Source organism: Egretta garzetta, unplaced genomic scaffold, assembly GCF_000687185.1.
Source record: "Egretta garzetta isolate BGI_Z169 unplaced genomic scaffold, ASM68718v1 scaffold8, whole genome shotgun sequence".
NCBI classification, from domain to species: Eukaryota; Metazoa; Chordata; class Aves; order Pelecaniformes; family Ardeidae; genus Egretta; species Egretta garzetta.
The window spans coordinates 2,037,574-2,053,115 of NW_009260407.1; the positions used below are offsets into that span (position 1 = coordinate 2,037,574).

The 15,542-nt window shown below is 45.5% G+C and overlaps 1 protein-coding gene across 2 annotated transcripts in view; it reads left to right on the top strand.

The window, feature by feature from the left end:
- XPNPEP1 (X-prolyl aminopeptidase 1) overlaps positions 1-12,181 on the top strand; it is a 31,586-nt gene extending 19,405 nt beyond the window's left edge. For both annotated transcript variants that reach the window (XM_009643467.2, XM_035898968.1), the window contains 11 exons: positions 756-845; positions 2,189-2,239; positions 3,414-3,472; positions 4,219-4,296; positions 4,834-4,905; positions 6,717-6,777; positions 7,622-7,691; positions 8,896-9,069; positions 9,945-10,021; positions 10,725-10,823; positions 11,879-12,181. In XM_009643467.2, the coding sequence (XP_009641762.1) occupies positions 756-845; positions 2,189-2,239; positions 3,414-3,472; positions 4,219-4,296; positions 4,834-4,905; positions 6,717-6,777; positions 7,622-7,691; positions 8,896-9,069; positions 9,945-10,021; positions 10,725-10,823; positions 11,879-12,007 (960 nt within the window). In that variant the 3' untranslated portion in view covers positions 12,008-12,181. The remainder of the gene's footprint in view (positions 1-755; positions 846-2,188; positions 2,240-3,413; positions 3,473-4,218; positions 4,297-4,833; positions 4,906-6,716; positions 6,778-7,621; positions 7,692-8,895; positions 9,070-9,944; positions 10,022-10,724; positions 10,824-11,878) is intronic.
- Positions 12,182-15,542: the final 3,361 nt, after the last annotated feature.

The following is a 15,542-nucleotide window of genomic DNA, read 5'->3' on the forward strand; positions in this document are numbered from 1 at the left end:
ATTCCTGCTAATTTAAGGACAGCTGATGTTTGGGGAAGCACACATTGGTAAGGGATCAGTTAGTAGTTCTTAATACAGGGCCACCTCGTCCAGGCACAGTAAAGCTTTGTCTCAAACCGCTGATGTAAGGTCCTTTCAGAAGTGGACAGCATGTAAAGTTCAGTTTTCATGGGTTTTGGGGCCTTGATGTGTTTGTTAGGGCCACAGATCATTAGAACTGGTGCTGGTCAAGTGCTGGAGGAGCCAGAGCCTCGAGGGGCCCACCAGGTTCATCTCCAGTGCTCAGTACCTGGGCTGGGTACCCTTTGCTCCCTGCTACTTGAAGGTGACAGTCAGGTAGCAAGTCAAGGTGACTTTTTAGGTCTGTTTGCACAGCCTAAGTTCTACCTTAGTCCCTGGGATTGGTGTTTCTCACTGGCTGTCTCTGGGCCTTTACTGTGCATCACCAACAGCAAACCCATGGCTCAGACATTGATATATACGATATGTATGTATCCAAATCTTCACCCTGCTTCATGACAAGCTGTTGACCCTTTAGTTCCTTTGATTTCCCTGTGGCTGTTCTTCCTTCAAGTCATGGACTTTCTCCTCTTTATTCTCCCGTGCGCTTAGCTGACTACTGGCAACCAGTATCTCACAGTGCTGAAGGTTGAGAGAGACTGCCAAAGTACAAATTGTGGCCAGGCTGAGTTATTAAACCTGTAGGATTATGTAGTCTGACTAATCCACAAGTAATCCCTGTCCTTCTGCTGCAGGCTTACCGATACCTCACCCCATATACCCCCATCTGCATTGCAAAAGCTGTGAAGAATGCATCGGAAACAGAAGGAATGAGAAGAGCACATGTAAGTGAAGCCTTGAGAGCCTCCTTGCACATGGCAAGAGGTTCGCTTTACGTTTATGGAGAGAAATTACATTTTCCTTTCAGTTTTAGTGTTTTGGATTAAAAAGCAAATAAGAATTTGGACGGCAGGATAAAAATGGTTTTCTGTCAGACATCTGCTGCTGTTGAAGCAGTTTTTTTGCTTGTTTAGCGTTCCCTTGGAGTGAAGAACAACATTTGTAATAGTGTGAGGAACAAACCTTGCTCTGTTGGAAGACACTGCAGACTTGGGAAATGTTGTTTAGAGTATGGGCCCTCAAAGAGATGTTCTTTCCCCTTTGCTAGTTCTGTTGTCTTTCTCAGTGGAGTCTTCGAATTGTTATCGCTTGAATAAACACAGCCTAAAGAACACAGAGAAATTCTTTGACACGTGGTGCAAAACACAGGCCAAAGCCGTTCAGAAGCAGCCGGTGTCCTCAAAGCACTCTGTTCTTGTGTCATCATCATGACACTCTGGAAATGAGGCTGATTTCCCAGGAAGCTTCATATTTTCAAGCAAAGAAGCTGCCTGTGAAACAGGTTCATGGTGGGGCTGAAGATTTCTCTTATTTATTTCCTGTTAATTTGCAAGCAGCAGTTTTCACAACAGGAGAAATGTGCCAGTTAAAGCAGGACTGGCAATTCTGGACTTGTCCCATATTTTCTGCTAGCTTCTTGGGAACTGCTACTTTCTATTTCAATGATTTTCTTTCCCTGTTAGTTAAGGGGAAGTAAAAATACTAGTACTGAGCAGAGACACTTTGTCATCTGCCACCTGAGGACAAAATTGTGCCTTGCTGTTGTATACTTGGATCCTGTTTCTTGCCCCTGCATGCTGCAAGAATGTAGAAAAAAAAAAAAGGAAGAAAAATAGGGGTCATCAGGCAAGAGAGAAGCCAGAAGCTGTGTGATGGAGTCTGTGTAGTGCCCGTGTGCCCGAAGGACTTGTTCCCGTCACATCACCAGATGTGTCGTGTGGTTCCCTTCCACGATCTGAAATGCAAGATCTTGTGTGTTGGTATAAAAGAGACTTGAAAGTCATGTGTGGGGTAAAGTTGGTGTTTGCTAAGTACTTGGTAATTCTTCACAGTAAGATACTTCCCAGCAGTAAACCTTTATTAACATTTATTTATTGTCCAAATACATTTCCAGTGCCTGCATTAATTACAGGATGCAGAACCTGGAAAGACCTCTTAGATCATCTCTTAGTTTGTGTTTCTGAAAATTGCAGGTCGAATTCTTTTGCATCAAGAACTGTTTATACTGAGGCTTGATAAATCTTTTTTTTTTCTCTTAATTACCTCTTCTTGTGCCTTTTTAACGTAGATTAAAGATGCTGTTGCCCTGTGTGAGCTCTTTAACTGGCTGGAGAAAGAGGTAGTATATTCATTTTTTTAACTTAGAGATTTTATTGCTATGTCAAATTCTTCATTAGCCTAAACCTTTTGACAGTCTTTATAGTGCCTTTGCTAAAAGTAGGGAAACAGTTGGGGTTTTATTTGGTTTGGGGAAGGGGGAATTTCAATCATGCTTTCATTCAAGCCTGAATGATTTTTTTTTTTTTTTTTTTAAACATAATCCCATTCATTTTACACAGACCAAAGCCAGAGCAGGTGAGAAATGACGTGAATAGGCTTAATATAGTCTTAATACTGTCTTGTGCTGGTTTGGTAGTGTAAATCATGAAATAATATCCATTTTGGTGTAGTACTTTGGAATTATTCTCATGATAATCAATGTTGTCTGGCAATATGGACAGATTTGGCATTTATGAATGGAGAGGTGCAGTCATACCCATGTGCGGTTAAAAATGGGATGAAGACAAATTACTCATGTTTTCTCTGGGTTAGAAGTACACAGTGAAGGTGCAGAGTGCCAGGTGTTATACAGCAACTTACTAAGCTGTGCTCCTTCTGTGCTATTGCATGTCTGAGTCCATTGACTTTACTTATGGAAATGGCTTACTGACTTCCAGAAGGTGCCTTCTTACATGTCTGAGCACCTCAAGAAGTCTGCCCCAGGGGTTATGAAACCTAGCTCTTGCTCCCCTTTGCCTGTTGTCCAGTCCTGGGGAAGTTGTGTCACAGGTTTTAATTTATCAAATGCCTAAAGTAAAATTTAATGTCCTTTGTTTTTCCTGCAACTGCTTCCATTTCTGATTCAAAAATGTAAAAATTCTGCTAATACCATGGGCTGTTGGAGAGAACTGTTTAAGCTTAGCGTAACCTGTCTGTGAAGAGATGTTGCCTTGTGAGATGTTACCTCTGTACGTACCTTGGTGAAGTTAATACCGCACTAACTGCTCCCTAGTCAGGGCTCAGCAATCCTGCTGTGACCATCTCTGCTTCCTGCTTCTCACATGTCCTGCACAGTGCTGCTAGGTTTGTGTTTGTCATTATTGAGGAACGAGGACAGAAAACCTGGAAAGAAGCCACTTCAAGACTGGGTTTCATAATGCACAGACTTAAGTTTCATAATTCCCAGTGCTTAAGCATATAGCATTTTCTTTGCTTGTTGGTGTATTAATTCAACCTACATCTTTGTCCACTAGGTTCCAAAGGGAACAGTAACAGAAATAATTGCTGCAGACAAAGCGGAGGAGTTTCGCAGGTAAACAGTAAATCCCCTGCGAGGATGTTTTCTGGGTGGAGTTTTTATCCTTTGTTTTTATTTTATTCTTTAGAAATGCAGCTCACTCGTAGATATATTTTACCTGAGGACAAACCATTACTACAGGATTTCTTTGAACATTTGAAAGAGTTGGGGAAGAATTGGGTCTCTTGGGAGATACGAGTCCCAGCCCACTGGATCCTATATGCTTTCCTTTTGAGATAGCAATGAGGAGAGCCTCAGGTTAGGACACTTAAATATGAGACAGTTGCTTTCTTACTACAGAGGAGTTGTTGTATGAGTTAGATTTCCTCCTCTTCTGATGGAGAATGAGCACCATCTGTACCACAGAGGAGTTGTTGTATGAGTTAGATTTCCTCTTCTGATGGAGAATGAGCACCATCTGTACTGAGAGGTACTCCCACGTGTACATCAACAGGACCTCTAAAAATGCCTCTGAGTAAATAAATAACAAAGAAGAAATTGTGCAGGACATCTCTTCCCTGGGTGGTCTGGGTGGTGAATTTTCTGCTTATAAGGAAAGGGTAGAGATGGAACACAAGTTTCCACATGGTTAGGAGGACAGGGTTTCGATCTATACAATTCTCCTACCTGAGTGTGCTTGCCCAGATGGCTTTCAAGGCTAAGGGGAAGGCTGAGGTGATGTGAAATTGAGGATGGGGCTCCCCAGGTGCCTGGTGTGCTCCTCTTGCTTGTACTGTAGTGATCACAATCTTTTCTTTCAGCCAACAGAAAGACTTTGTTGAATTGAGTTTTGCTACAATATCAAGCACAGGTCCAAATGGAGCCATCATTCACTACAAGTAAGAAAAACACAGCTTCTCCTTTCATCCTTCAGCAAACATAGTTGGAATGAGCTGTCTAGCTTCTTTGTGGAGTCACAGCAGAGTACTCCAGGGAGATGTAGTCACTGTTGATTGCCATCTTGCTTTATTTCACCAGAGCTTCCACACTTACTAAATAAAGATCTCTCCCTGCTGGCACTATGCATGTATCATGATGCTGATCTGCTCAGGGGCCATAGAGAAGGGTTATTTTGGGGGTAGAAGCCTGGGAGGGAGGAGTATGAAGTGCAAACTGTTCTGAAATATGTCCAGGGACAGATGTTGAGGGTTTTGCTGGAAGCAACAAAGCCAGTTTCTGTACTGTAGTGCTATTTACTGTAGACAAATACACTCCTCAGTATGATCCCTGGCTCAGCATGTGTGGGATTGCCATTACTGCCACAAGAAATCAGAGCCGACACATCCAAGCTTGCACTTAATATGGTTTCTGGACTGCAGACGTGGGCTGGAGACCTTAAAACTGTGGAACAAAAAACTTTGTGTTTAACTGAACAGGCCAGTTCCTGAGACCAACAGAACGCTGTCTGTGAACGAGATCTACCTCCTGGACTCGGGAGCACAGTACAAGTGAGTGGGATGAACGGTGCTGAACTGTGATGTTTTCTGCTCCCAGTGACCACCTGCAGGGTCAGCTCACAAGCTGTGGCGAGCTTGGCAGTGTGTAGTTTTGAGCGCAGCGCCATTTTACAGAGAGCCTGCTCATTGTATCCCTCGGGAGGGAGTTTGTGGGATTCTGAATATAGCGAAGTGCATCAGTCAATGATTGACTGATCCGTGACAGGAGGCCCTGAGCTAAGCTCAGGACAGCAGACTAGGGCTGCTGACAAGCCTTGCCTGGGGTAGGGGACGAGATCTAAAAGTACAGTTCCTGTTTGAGTCCCATTAGCAGTGTGATGCTACCATCACACCAGCTGTGCTTTAGCTGGTGGTGCATGTTTCTGTCTGTTGCAGCTCTGCTTGCCTGGCGCATTGAGAGCTGCAGGGAACAGGGAGCAGGCCTGACTGCCCTGGTATATCTGTGGGCTGCCTACACAGCAGCCTGTGCAGCTGGGAGAGGCACCTACCCTGCCAGGATCTGCCCTGTGGGCAGATTTGGCTGATGTTGAGGTCAGAACAAGGTGGAGCAAAGGAGCAGGACAGCACTGCCCTGCGGTGTTCTCTGCCTTTCCAGAGAGAGACTCAGAGGCAGGGTTTCTCATCTTGGGTCACTTGGGTCTCAGGTGTGTTTTTGGGAAGGCTTCATGTCTGTTGACTCACTCAGTGTTGTTTTGACAGCGCCATTCAGTGGCCTCAGTCTCTGCAGCTGTTTACTGTGGAACTCTGACTCCATGGAAAATGAAAGAAGTGGTGTTTTTAACCAGTGTAAATAGATGAGAAGTGGCTTGTTCAGAAAGATGCAGGACAGGCCTGGCTGCTCCTTTGAGATGAGTTTTTGTCTTTAGAGCTATGCCTTTTTGTTATGTCAGTCAGGAAGAGCTTTGAAAAAGAACCATACAGACATCCTTTGATAAGATTTTTACAAGGAGATCTTTTTTTGCTCCCCTCTGATGGCCTAATTAATGATTTCCTCAGTGCCACTATGAAAAGCAGCCCTTTGAATACAATATAAGCTGGACATCAATGGCACTTACCACAGCATTGTGACAGGGATGCTACCCTTGTCCCTGCTGAGAAGTTAAACCGTGAGTTCTTTGTGACCGTGGCCTGTGTGCGCTGGGGAAAAGCGTAGACACAGGAGTGAGTGTTTCAAAGGGAACTCATTATTTCAAGAGCCTCTGTGTTTTTGACAGCAGGCTCAAAATGGTATTTGTAGAAGGAACTGAGAGCCAGTTTCTGACATCTCAGACTAACCCCTATCCAAATGCTGGATAACTTCTAGAAATCTTAGCACAAGACATCCTGAGGATGAAAGGGACACTATACCCCCTTCACTTCCCTTTCCTGAGCTGGTAGCTGTCATTTGTGCAAAAGTATATGTTTTTAAGATGCTAATTTATCATCTTCCATACAAATAGACTAAATTTGGCCTTGTCTGTTCTGTTCTCAATGGGCAGGTACCAGTTGCTAAACCTCAAATTAACATCATTTTTATGAGCAGTCTGGATTCTAATTTGCGAAGAGCTTTGGGATGCTTATGGATGAAAGATAACATTTTGAATTGTAAATCATTATTGCTACACCTGGGACATGTGTGTTCAGGAACTTCTGAGATTAGGAACTGTTACATCATCAGTCTTGTGTAGCACAGAGCAGATGACTTTACCCAATTATGAGTTTGGTTGGTTTGCTGCAGTGTGACTGGATTTTCTGTCATTCTCACTTTGGTCTTTCTTTTCCCCCCATCCCTTTGCTTCCTGAATCTTTGTTTGCCTCTGAAGAGATGGTACAACAGATGTGACCAGGACAATGCATTTTGGCACACCATCAGCCTATGAAAAGGTAAATTGGCATCTCAATGTGGTTTGCGATCTGACCTTTATTATTAGAGATACTTACACAAATTCATAATGATGTGCCCTATTGCTATATGGTCAAAGTGCTCTATCAAGTATCATTTATTCAAGATACGTGACAGCATTTTGATAAAGACTGAAAAGGAGGCTGCCAGACTTCAGACTTCCAAAATATAAACTGATTTAGAGAATGACACCTTTATATCTTAAAATGCACACCTCTCAGCTGCAAAATGACATGTCTTGCTCTAAGAAATAATAAAATCACCGGTCTGAGGATAAGCGTTGCTGACTTGTCCAACATGGGAGTTGGGGGGGGGTAATTTAGTGCAAAGCTCAGTGTCTAATGCAAGGCTGCAGTAGTGGTTTGTGTCTCGTGTACCATATCAAAAACCAGTCTCAGACTTATCTGAGAAGGTCTGTGTTGGAAATTCAGCAATGTAATTTTGTTTATTTTAAATTGCCTCTTTAATTAAAACTAATTTAATCATTATAGTTAATTCAGTGATGAAAATATGCTGTAGGGTATGCTCAGGAAGTAAAACTACAGCCACAAAGAAAACCAGTCATGTAAGTCAGGTGAATCCTGCTGCTAAACCTGCAGTCTGAGTTTGTGACGCAGTCTCCGTAATTAGTGGACAAAGATCTTCAAAGTAATTTAAACTCTTTCTGCTCGTGGTTTGCTTTGGCATTGCCAGTCATAGGAGAGCATGAGCGAGTCTTTCCAGATCCTCCACAATTTGCTACAAGATGCAGTCTTTCTTTCCATTCCTGGGGAAGACAAAGTTTTGCCTCTCCCTCTTTACTTACGGCACACATTTCTTTCACAGGAATGCTTCACCTATGTCCTGAAGGGACATATAGCTGTGAGTGCAGCCATCTTTCCAAATGGAACCAAAGGTAGGTTGGTGAGTTGGAGTGTTTTGACCACAGCAGTGACCTCTGAAGAACCATTAAGTGGTCTGAGAGCAATGTTATGGTTGACAGGTCCAGATGTGTTAGGCAGATGTTGATGTAACTCTGTGTCTGTTTCCATCACAGCATTTTGGATTCTGCATTACTGATGGCTTCTGTCTTGTCATCAACCAGCGCTGAAAATTCTGAGGGGGGAAGTCTGATGGGTGTTCAAAGTGCTCTGGTTCTAGGGTGATAGTGACTTTCATCAGTCAGTGGCACTCCAACACATCTGTGGCCTGTCTGTGCTTGGAGGTTGTCTTTATGCTTCACTCATGGCCTTATCAAAGTGAGAAGTCAGTTTCCAGCTTCAAAAGGACTGGCTAATTCTCTTCCAGTTAATGTGGAATCTCTTTTATCAGTAAGCAGCAAGAGAAAATGACACACAAAGGAGCTGTTTTGATTTTGTGCAGGAGAAGCTGTGACATACACTGACCCCTGGTGAACTTGTTGCAGAGCTGTTTTCTCCCTGATCAGATCTACCTTACACAAAGATGCCTCTTTTTAGAGTTTTCCGCAGTTTGCATTCTTGGGTAGGTGAGGAAAAACAAGCTATGTAGTGGTTTGAGAAACCCCAACTAGAATTGGAGGGTGTCTGAACTTGAACATAGGGGCTTAGTGTTCACATGCAGGCCACAGAATTTCTCTGCATTCTGGTTGAAACAATCCGAAATGGCTGGCCATCCAGGCAAGAAGTCTGGTTGATTAGTTCACCAAATACAATTGTTAGGTCTTCTACTTTTGAGTTCACGTAGTGCAGCTACCTTTAAGAAAGGTATTGAATTCTCTGTAGGACATCTAACCAACTAGATTCTTCCCTGAGAACGCCACTCCCAGTGAAGCAAGCAGCAGTGCAATGTTTCTGTTACACACCATCTTCTGAAAAGTTGTGTAACAGGAGAGGGGCTCTTTAGTTGAGAAAGGGCTTGAATATCAACTTGCCAAATCTGCCCTGTAACTTCTAAGAGTCCCATGACTTGCTTTCTTTGAGGGGGGGGTGGTGGTGGTGGTGATGGGTTTTTTTGTTTGTCTGGGTATTTTTTTGCATGTTTTCCAGGTTTGAACCTTCAGTGTGATTAGCATCATCTCAGAGGGAGCCTGATTTGATCAAATTCTCTCTGCATGTCTGTCTCTTCCCCTCGGCCTGCAGGTCACCTTCTAGACTCCTTTGCCCGCTCTGCCTTGTGGGACTGTGGTTTGGATTACCTGCACGGGACAGGACATGGAGTTGGCTCTTTCCTAAATGTACATGAGGGTCCTTGCGGCATTAGCTACAAAACCTTTGCAGATGAGCCCTTGGAGGCTGGCATGATCGTCTCTGATGGTATTTAGCATTGGTGATTCTCTTTGGTTACTGGGGGAGGGACCAAGCTCTTGTAAGATGCAGAGGGAATAAATCTGACAGTGGTGTAAAGGAAAGGTGGGATCATAAGCTCTGGTCCTGTCTCCTCAGTTTGTTATTTTAATTGCCGTTTCAGTTCTCAGAGGTAAAGACCTCATTTTAGCTCTTTCACCTTCCATAAAGCATCTTTGCAGTCGGGTGCTGTAGGCCTGCGTCCTGCTCTCTGCAGCGCAAACCTGAACAGAGCAGTGCTGCTGACGAGCCCAGCTCTGGCATGCTGCCTCCAATTCTGCAGTGGAAGAGCTGGCTACAGTACAAGGTGGACACCAAGCTTTCAGGAGCTAATCCTGTCTTTGCTATGGGCTATTCGAGGCAGCTGTTAAATCTTTATATGCCTTATTCTTCCAGTAGTAAATTAACAGCCTGCCGGGATTTGCAAAGAGACTTGCATTCCTTCAGGGCTGCCAAGTCCTCTCTGGGAGTCAGGGGAGCACTCTGTAAAAGAAGTGTTTTGGGGAAGGGGTTACCCACCTGCCTTTCATAAAGCCGTTAAGATTTTCAGAGTTTCTAGTATTTGGAACACATGTACTCTGCTTTCTCTTGACTTGCAAGGAGACTCTGAGCTCGAGGGCTGTCTGTCTTGTTTCTCCTCTCTTTGAGAACTTTTGCTGTCACCTTGCTCGGGGCTTCTGTGCAGATTAAGTAGAGTCAAAAATTTGTTTGCCTCTGTGGATGCCTGATGTCAAGATTGCTTAGTGACTTCAGTGGACTAAAGCCATGGAGGGGGAAGTTTGGCCACAGGGAATAAGTATTTGCACAGTGCAGTTATGTGGCTTAATGGCTGTCTGTTTCTGCAGAGCCTGGGTATTATGAAGATGGGTCCTTTGGGGTCCGAATAGAAAACGTCGTCCTTGTGATCCCTGCCGAAACCAAGGTGAGTGACCTGCTCAGGATGCACCTTTCTCCATGACTCACTGATTGTAAAACTTAAAGTGCTGGATCTTGAGGTGGGACCATGCTGCAGACAGCTGAATCCTACTCCAGACTCCTGGTCTTCACCAAAGCGGGGTTTTGAAGACTGATTCTAAGTCTCCCATGCTAGAGGGGACACAGAAGACAGTTCTGCTTCTGCAGAGTTTCCATAGGTTGAAATGTGTATGTGAGAGTTGTTTTAAAATGTTTTCTGTCTGGATGTCAAAGACCAGAAGCATCTTTATACAGCCCCTTGGAGTCATTGCTGTAGAGTTGGCTGATCTTCTCAAGTTGGGATTTTCTTCTCTGATAGAGTCCTCAGTGTCAGTAGAAACAAAACTACAGACAGATTTTGACATTATAATTGCTAGTCTGGCTGGGTTATGCTTTTAGAAATGCCAAACCAAAAATGACCATACAGTCATCAAGCTGAGTCCTGTACAATTGTGACCCGGGACACAGCCTTTAAAAAGTGACCACTGAAAGAAATAACTAGGGTTTATATTGAGATTCTTTGTTTTAACTGTAAGAAAATTGTTATTGTAAGTAGCTAGCCTCTCATCTGAATGCCACGTGGGTTGTTCTGCAGTGATGACAGGAACCCAGTGTGATCTGGCTAGAGCAGTTTCTAAAAATTTACAACCCCGTTTGTCTTTTTGCTGCAGTACAACTTCAAAAACAGAGGGAGCCTGACTTTTGAACCCTTAACCCTGGTTCCAATCCAGACGAAAATGATTGATGTTAATTTGCTGACACAAAAAGAGGTAAGTGAAACAGTTTTGGCATTGCCGCCTTTGCATTAGAACCAGCTCCTTCTGTTCTGTTTACAAGAACCACTGGCCTCTCTTCCATTCCATGGACCTAGAGAGCAATCCTGAGCACTCTGACTTAATTTTCAACTTGGTCCAGCTTTGAGTGGGAGGGTGGACTAGACAAGCTTTCCGGAGGTCCTTCCAATCTAAATTATTCTATGGTGAAGGCAGTGAGGACCCCTCCGATGATGTTGAGATGGTAGCTCCCTTGATACAATATTTGCCGCTATCATCTCTTCTGTTCTCCTACTCCTGCCTTAATTTGCTTCCGTCAGGCTGTCATGCTGTCTCCTCAGAAACTTACGCTAACGACTGTCCCACGTTGTTGTCTCTATCTACTCGTGACCAATCCCATTCAGCCACACCACATTCTGCAGCACCTATGGACGCTGAGCAGAAATCAATGATACCTGCTCAGCAGCATTTATTTCAGGAATAGCTTCATACTCTTAAACTCTCTGTTTAGGTTTCCCACTGCCTTCGCCGTGACGCGTTTCATCCTGTTTTTCTACCATACTCTTTATTTTGCCTCGACCCATCCTCCTTTTCTGAATGATAATCCTATTTGCATTTCCTTTCTCTGAAGAGGACTGTGAAGAGTACCAAGATCTGCTGTAAGGTTACCTGTTCAGATCAGTAGGGCATCTTCTGCCTCACGACTGCATTGTTCAGTTACAAATTTGCAGAGGTATTTACTGGACTGTGCCAAGGTAGCTGCTCTGACTTGCTGGGGGCAGTGATTTGCAGACACTTGAAATACTTGTCAGCTGAACTGAACCTTGGCTCCCCTGAAAACCCGGGATGAATTGCTTCAGTTCCTACCCTCATCAAATTTACAAGTCACTTCCATGTATTAGAGGTCTGTCTCTTTGGGACAGGATCCCATCCCAGCCTAACAGCTTAATCCCGAGGAACACAAGGGCCTACAAACGTCTTTGGCTGTACGCAGCTTGTAAGGGCGCCAACTCTCCTGCGTTTATACTGAATGTCATCCTCCCTTTCTCTAGTGTAACTGGGTGAACGGCTACCATCAGAAGTGCAGGGAGGTAATTGGAGCAGAACTGGAGAGGCAAGGCCGGCACGAAGCTCTTCGGTGGCTCATCCGGGAGACGGAGCCTCTCGTCAGAGTTCCGTAGCACCACGGTTGCCTGCGGTGTGTAGAACGTCAGGACCGCTCGGTGTCACAATCATCTACGTCTTCTTGGCCCTTGGCACCGATGGGAGAACGTTCTTCAGTAAACTTTCGGAAAGCAGGAGGGCATTTCATGTAGTGTTTCTCTCCCCGCCACATATGCGGGTAATGTGGGGGTAAGGAGGGTTACTGTCTGAACAGTTTTTTTGGGGGGGAGGGGAGGGGTTGAGACTAGAAAGCAAACAAAATAAATAAGCATGTTGCCTTTGAAACAGGGGTCTTACTGAAATAATGGTTCTAAGAGGCAATACTGGAATATTTTATACTGTCTGGTTTTTCACTGTGAAAACTCAGTATTTTTGCATACTTGGGTTCCAGTTGCTAAGATGCTGCCCACACAGCAGGACTGATTACTGAATAAAAGATTCCAAGCCGCTGTTTGCTCTGTCTGCCTTCTCTTGCCGTCAGTGGTGTGCTGGGTTTGACAGCCTGAAGAAGGGCAAGAACCAGTTAATTCCAGCCTTACGCCTGCACCCAGCTCAGGCAGTGAAGAAACATGGGTAGGGCTGCCCTGCGCTGGGCGCTGGGCATGGAGAGGCCTGGCAGGAGCAGTCGGTGCTGCCGGTGCCTTGTGACGGGTGGTGGAAGGGACGTGGTGACACTCGGCCGAGGTTTGGGTGTGCAGAGCACCCAGGCCAGTACTTCTGAATGCTGCTGAATGCTGACTCGCTGAGTGCGTGTATAGCCCTTGGCAGCGCAGGACGCGTGGGCAGTACCCTGGAATTACGGCTCTTCCTGGACAAAAAGCAATTATGAAGTTAAAAAAAATAAACGCGTACAATGGACAAAAGAAAGCCTCTGCAACTTTGGTTCAAAGTCAGCCTGGCCTTGGCCACTAGGAGCCGTGCCCTGGATTGCCAGGCAGTGCATGAAGATGTCTAGTGGTTAGGCGGGTGACTGGAAGTTAAACACTGGTCTGAGGGCTTCCCGCCCCGCAGTGGGTTTTTTGGAAACAGCTGTGTGTGGTGCATCAGAGCATTGCCCATAGTGGTGCTTGATGGGGTAAGAATACATTTACTAAAAGAAATCGTAACATTTACACTTAGAAGTGTTTTGATCAAACCCAAGTTCAATATAGGATCTAAAAAGAGCAATCGGGTAACCGCAACAATGTTCTGTGTAAATGGAAATGTTTGTATACATAATTTTCTTCCCCTCTCACCTCAAGAAATTCTGAGAGGGAAGTATTAATCTGTTAAATGGCATGAAATTAGTATTTCCCTCCAGAGTTCTGGAAATTGTAAGCAGGGTCATGTAGCCAAACAGAAAAGGACTGGGAAGGGAAACAAAGTTGCCTGGCCTCCTAGCTGTGTTACCCAGGAAGGTGGTAAAACAAAGTGCAGTAAGTGCTTGGAAAGGTCATTTTCACATACGTATATATATTTAAAAATTGTCATGGTTTAACCCCAGCCAGCAACCAAGCCTCACCCAGCCGCTCGCTCACACCCCCCCCGGTGGGATGGGGAGAGAATTGGAAGAGTAAAAATGAGGAAACTTGTGGGTTGAGACAGTTTAATGGGTAAAGCAAAAGCCGCGCATGCAAGCAAAGCAAGGAATTCATTCCCTATGTCCCAGGGGCAGGCAGGTGCTCAGCCACCTCCAGGAAAGCCGGGCTCCATCACGCGTAACGGTGACTTGGGAAGACAAACACCATTGCTCCGAATGTCCCCCCTTCCTCCTTCCCCCAGGTTTATATGCTGAGTGTGATGTCACATGGTGTGGGATATCCCTTAGGTCAGTTTTGGGGTCAGCTGTCCTGGCTGTGCCCCCCCTCAGCTTCTTGTACCCCCCCCAGCCTCCTCGCTGGTGGGGTGGGGGGAGGAGCAGGAAAGGCCTTGGCTCTGTGTAAGCCCTGCTCAGCAGTGACCAAAACATCCCTGAATTATCAACACTGTTTTCAGCACAAATCCAAAACATAGCCCTGTGCTAGCTACTGTGAAGAAAGTTAACTCTATCCCAGCCAAAACCAGCACGAATACCCAAGTGGTTTCCTACCACCACCTGGAAGGACCAGCTTCCATCTCCGCTGTGTCTATGGGAAACCCTGCTCACACACCAGCCAGTCTGCAGGGTCTCATGAGTATGTGCTACTGACTAAAACAGGTTGGGGAAAACGTTTCTACAAAAGGTGCCTGTTGCCTGTCTAGGTACTGACTGTGCCACAGGATCAAAGGACAAGCGAGGGATCTCGGGACAGGTTGTGCTGTGGCAAATTGGGACTTTCCCAGCAATATGATGTCCATGCAGTGAGGCTGAACGCCCGGGCAGTTGTCAGCCAAAGGCTGCAGCCTCCCCCGTCCGGGTGGGAGCCCTCTGAGGCTGGCAGGCAGCTGCTCTCCAGGGTGGTGGTGGAAGTCCAAGCGGACGACTCTGCTGGTCAGTGTAGACTCATGGGGGGCCGCACTGCTGACCACGACATTGCAGAGAACAGTGTTCCAGATGTCCTGGCAAAGAGCCAGCCTGGGTAGGTCTCTCCTCAAACTCAAGGGCAAGCGTTTCCCACGGGAAGACAGAAGAGGAGGGTTTCTACCAAACTGTGAAACAGAACAGCCAGGGAAGCCTTTGTCCTCGTGACCCAAAGCCACTGTGGTTGGCTCAGGCACCTCAGTGGGGAGAGGGGACACAACATCAGAAGCAATTTGCTATGTTTGAAATGGCTTTATTAGACCTTTTCCCCACCTCGATTCCCTCTTTGCAGTCAGATGCCAACCTGGGGCCATTCGCACCCAGATCCCAGATTTCCATGGCTCTTTCCCATCCCAAAGTCCCCTCTAGCGCAATTCAGGCTTTTCTCCTCCCCTAGGCACCAGCCCAGGCAGCCTCAGCAGAGACCTCCTGCCCTTCATTCCCCAGCTCATCCCTCCATGCCGCCCCAACCCTGGGGACTTTTGCTGCAGGGAGTCTGCCACTGCCGCTTGGTCACAGCCTGGAGATCTTTAGCCTTTTGTCTTGGATTTGGCACCTCAGCAGAGGGAGCCTGACGTTTCCCAGGGTGGGGCTGGCTGACATGCATTCCAAACTCCACTGCATTTGTCTCTCTCCCTGTTCACCCCATTCCATATACTTTCCTGTCTGAGCTTCAGGTTTCCAATGGAAATTAGACTTGGCTCCTTTTTTTTTTTCTTCTTCCAGGTTTTGATTTATTCCATCAGTGCCCGCTGTCCCTGGGTGCTCTCTCCCTTCCCCTCTCCCAGTTAAGGAAGAGAGAAGCAAGGAAAAGAATGAATGGAAACCATGTTCCTGTCAGGTTTCGGTTTTATTTTTGTATGAGTGCCATCCACAGAAATGACCATAAAATTACTTTGTTCAAGTGAAATTGTAATTTTATTGGATTAAAAAAAATATTTTTTTTTCCCATAGAGGCCTTTTGTGTTGTTGTTGTTGTGGGAAGGAGCATTTTCAAGAACAACATGCTTAATGGTCTATTTTCAAGCCATTCAGTTTTGCAGTATTTTTAACGCAGCGGGTGTCTCATAGTT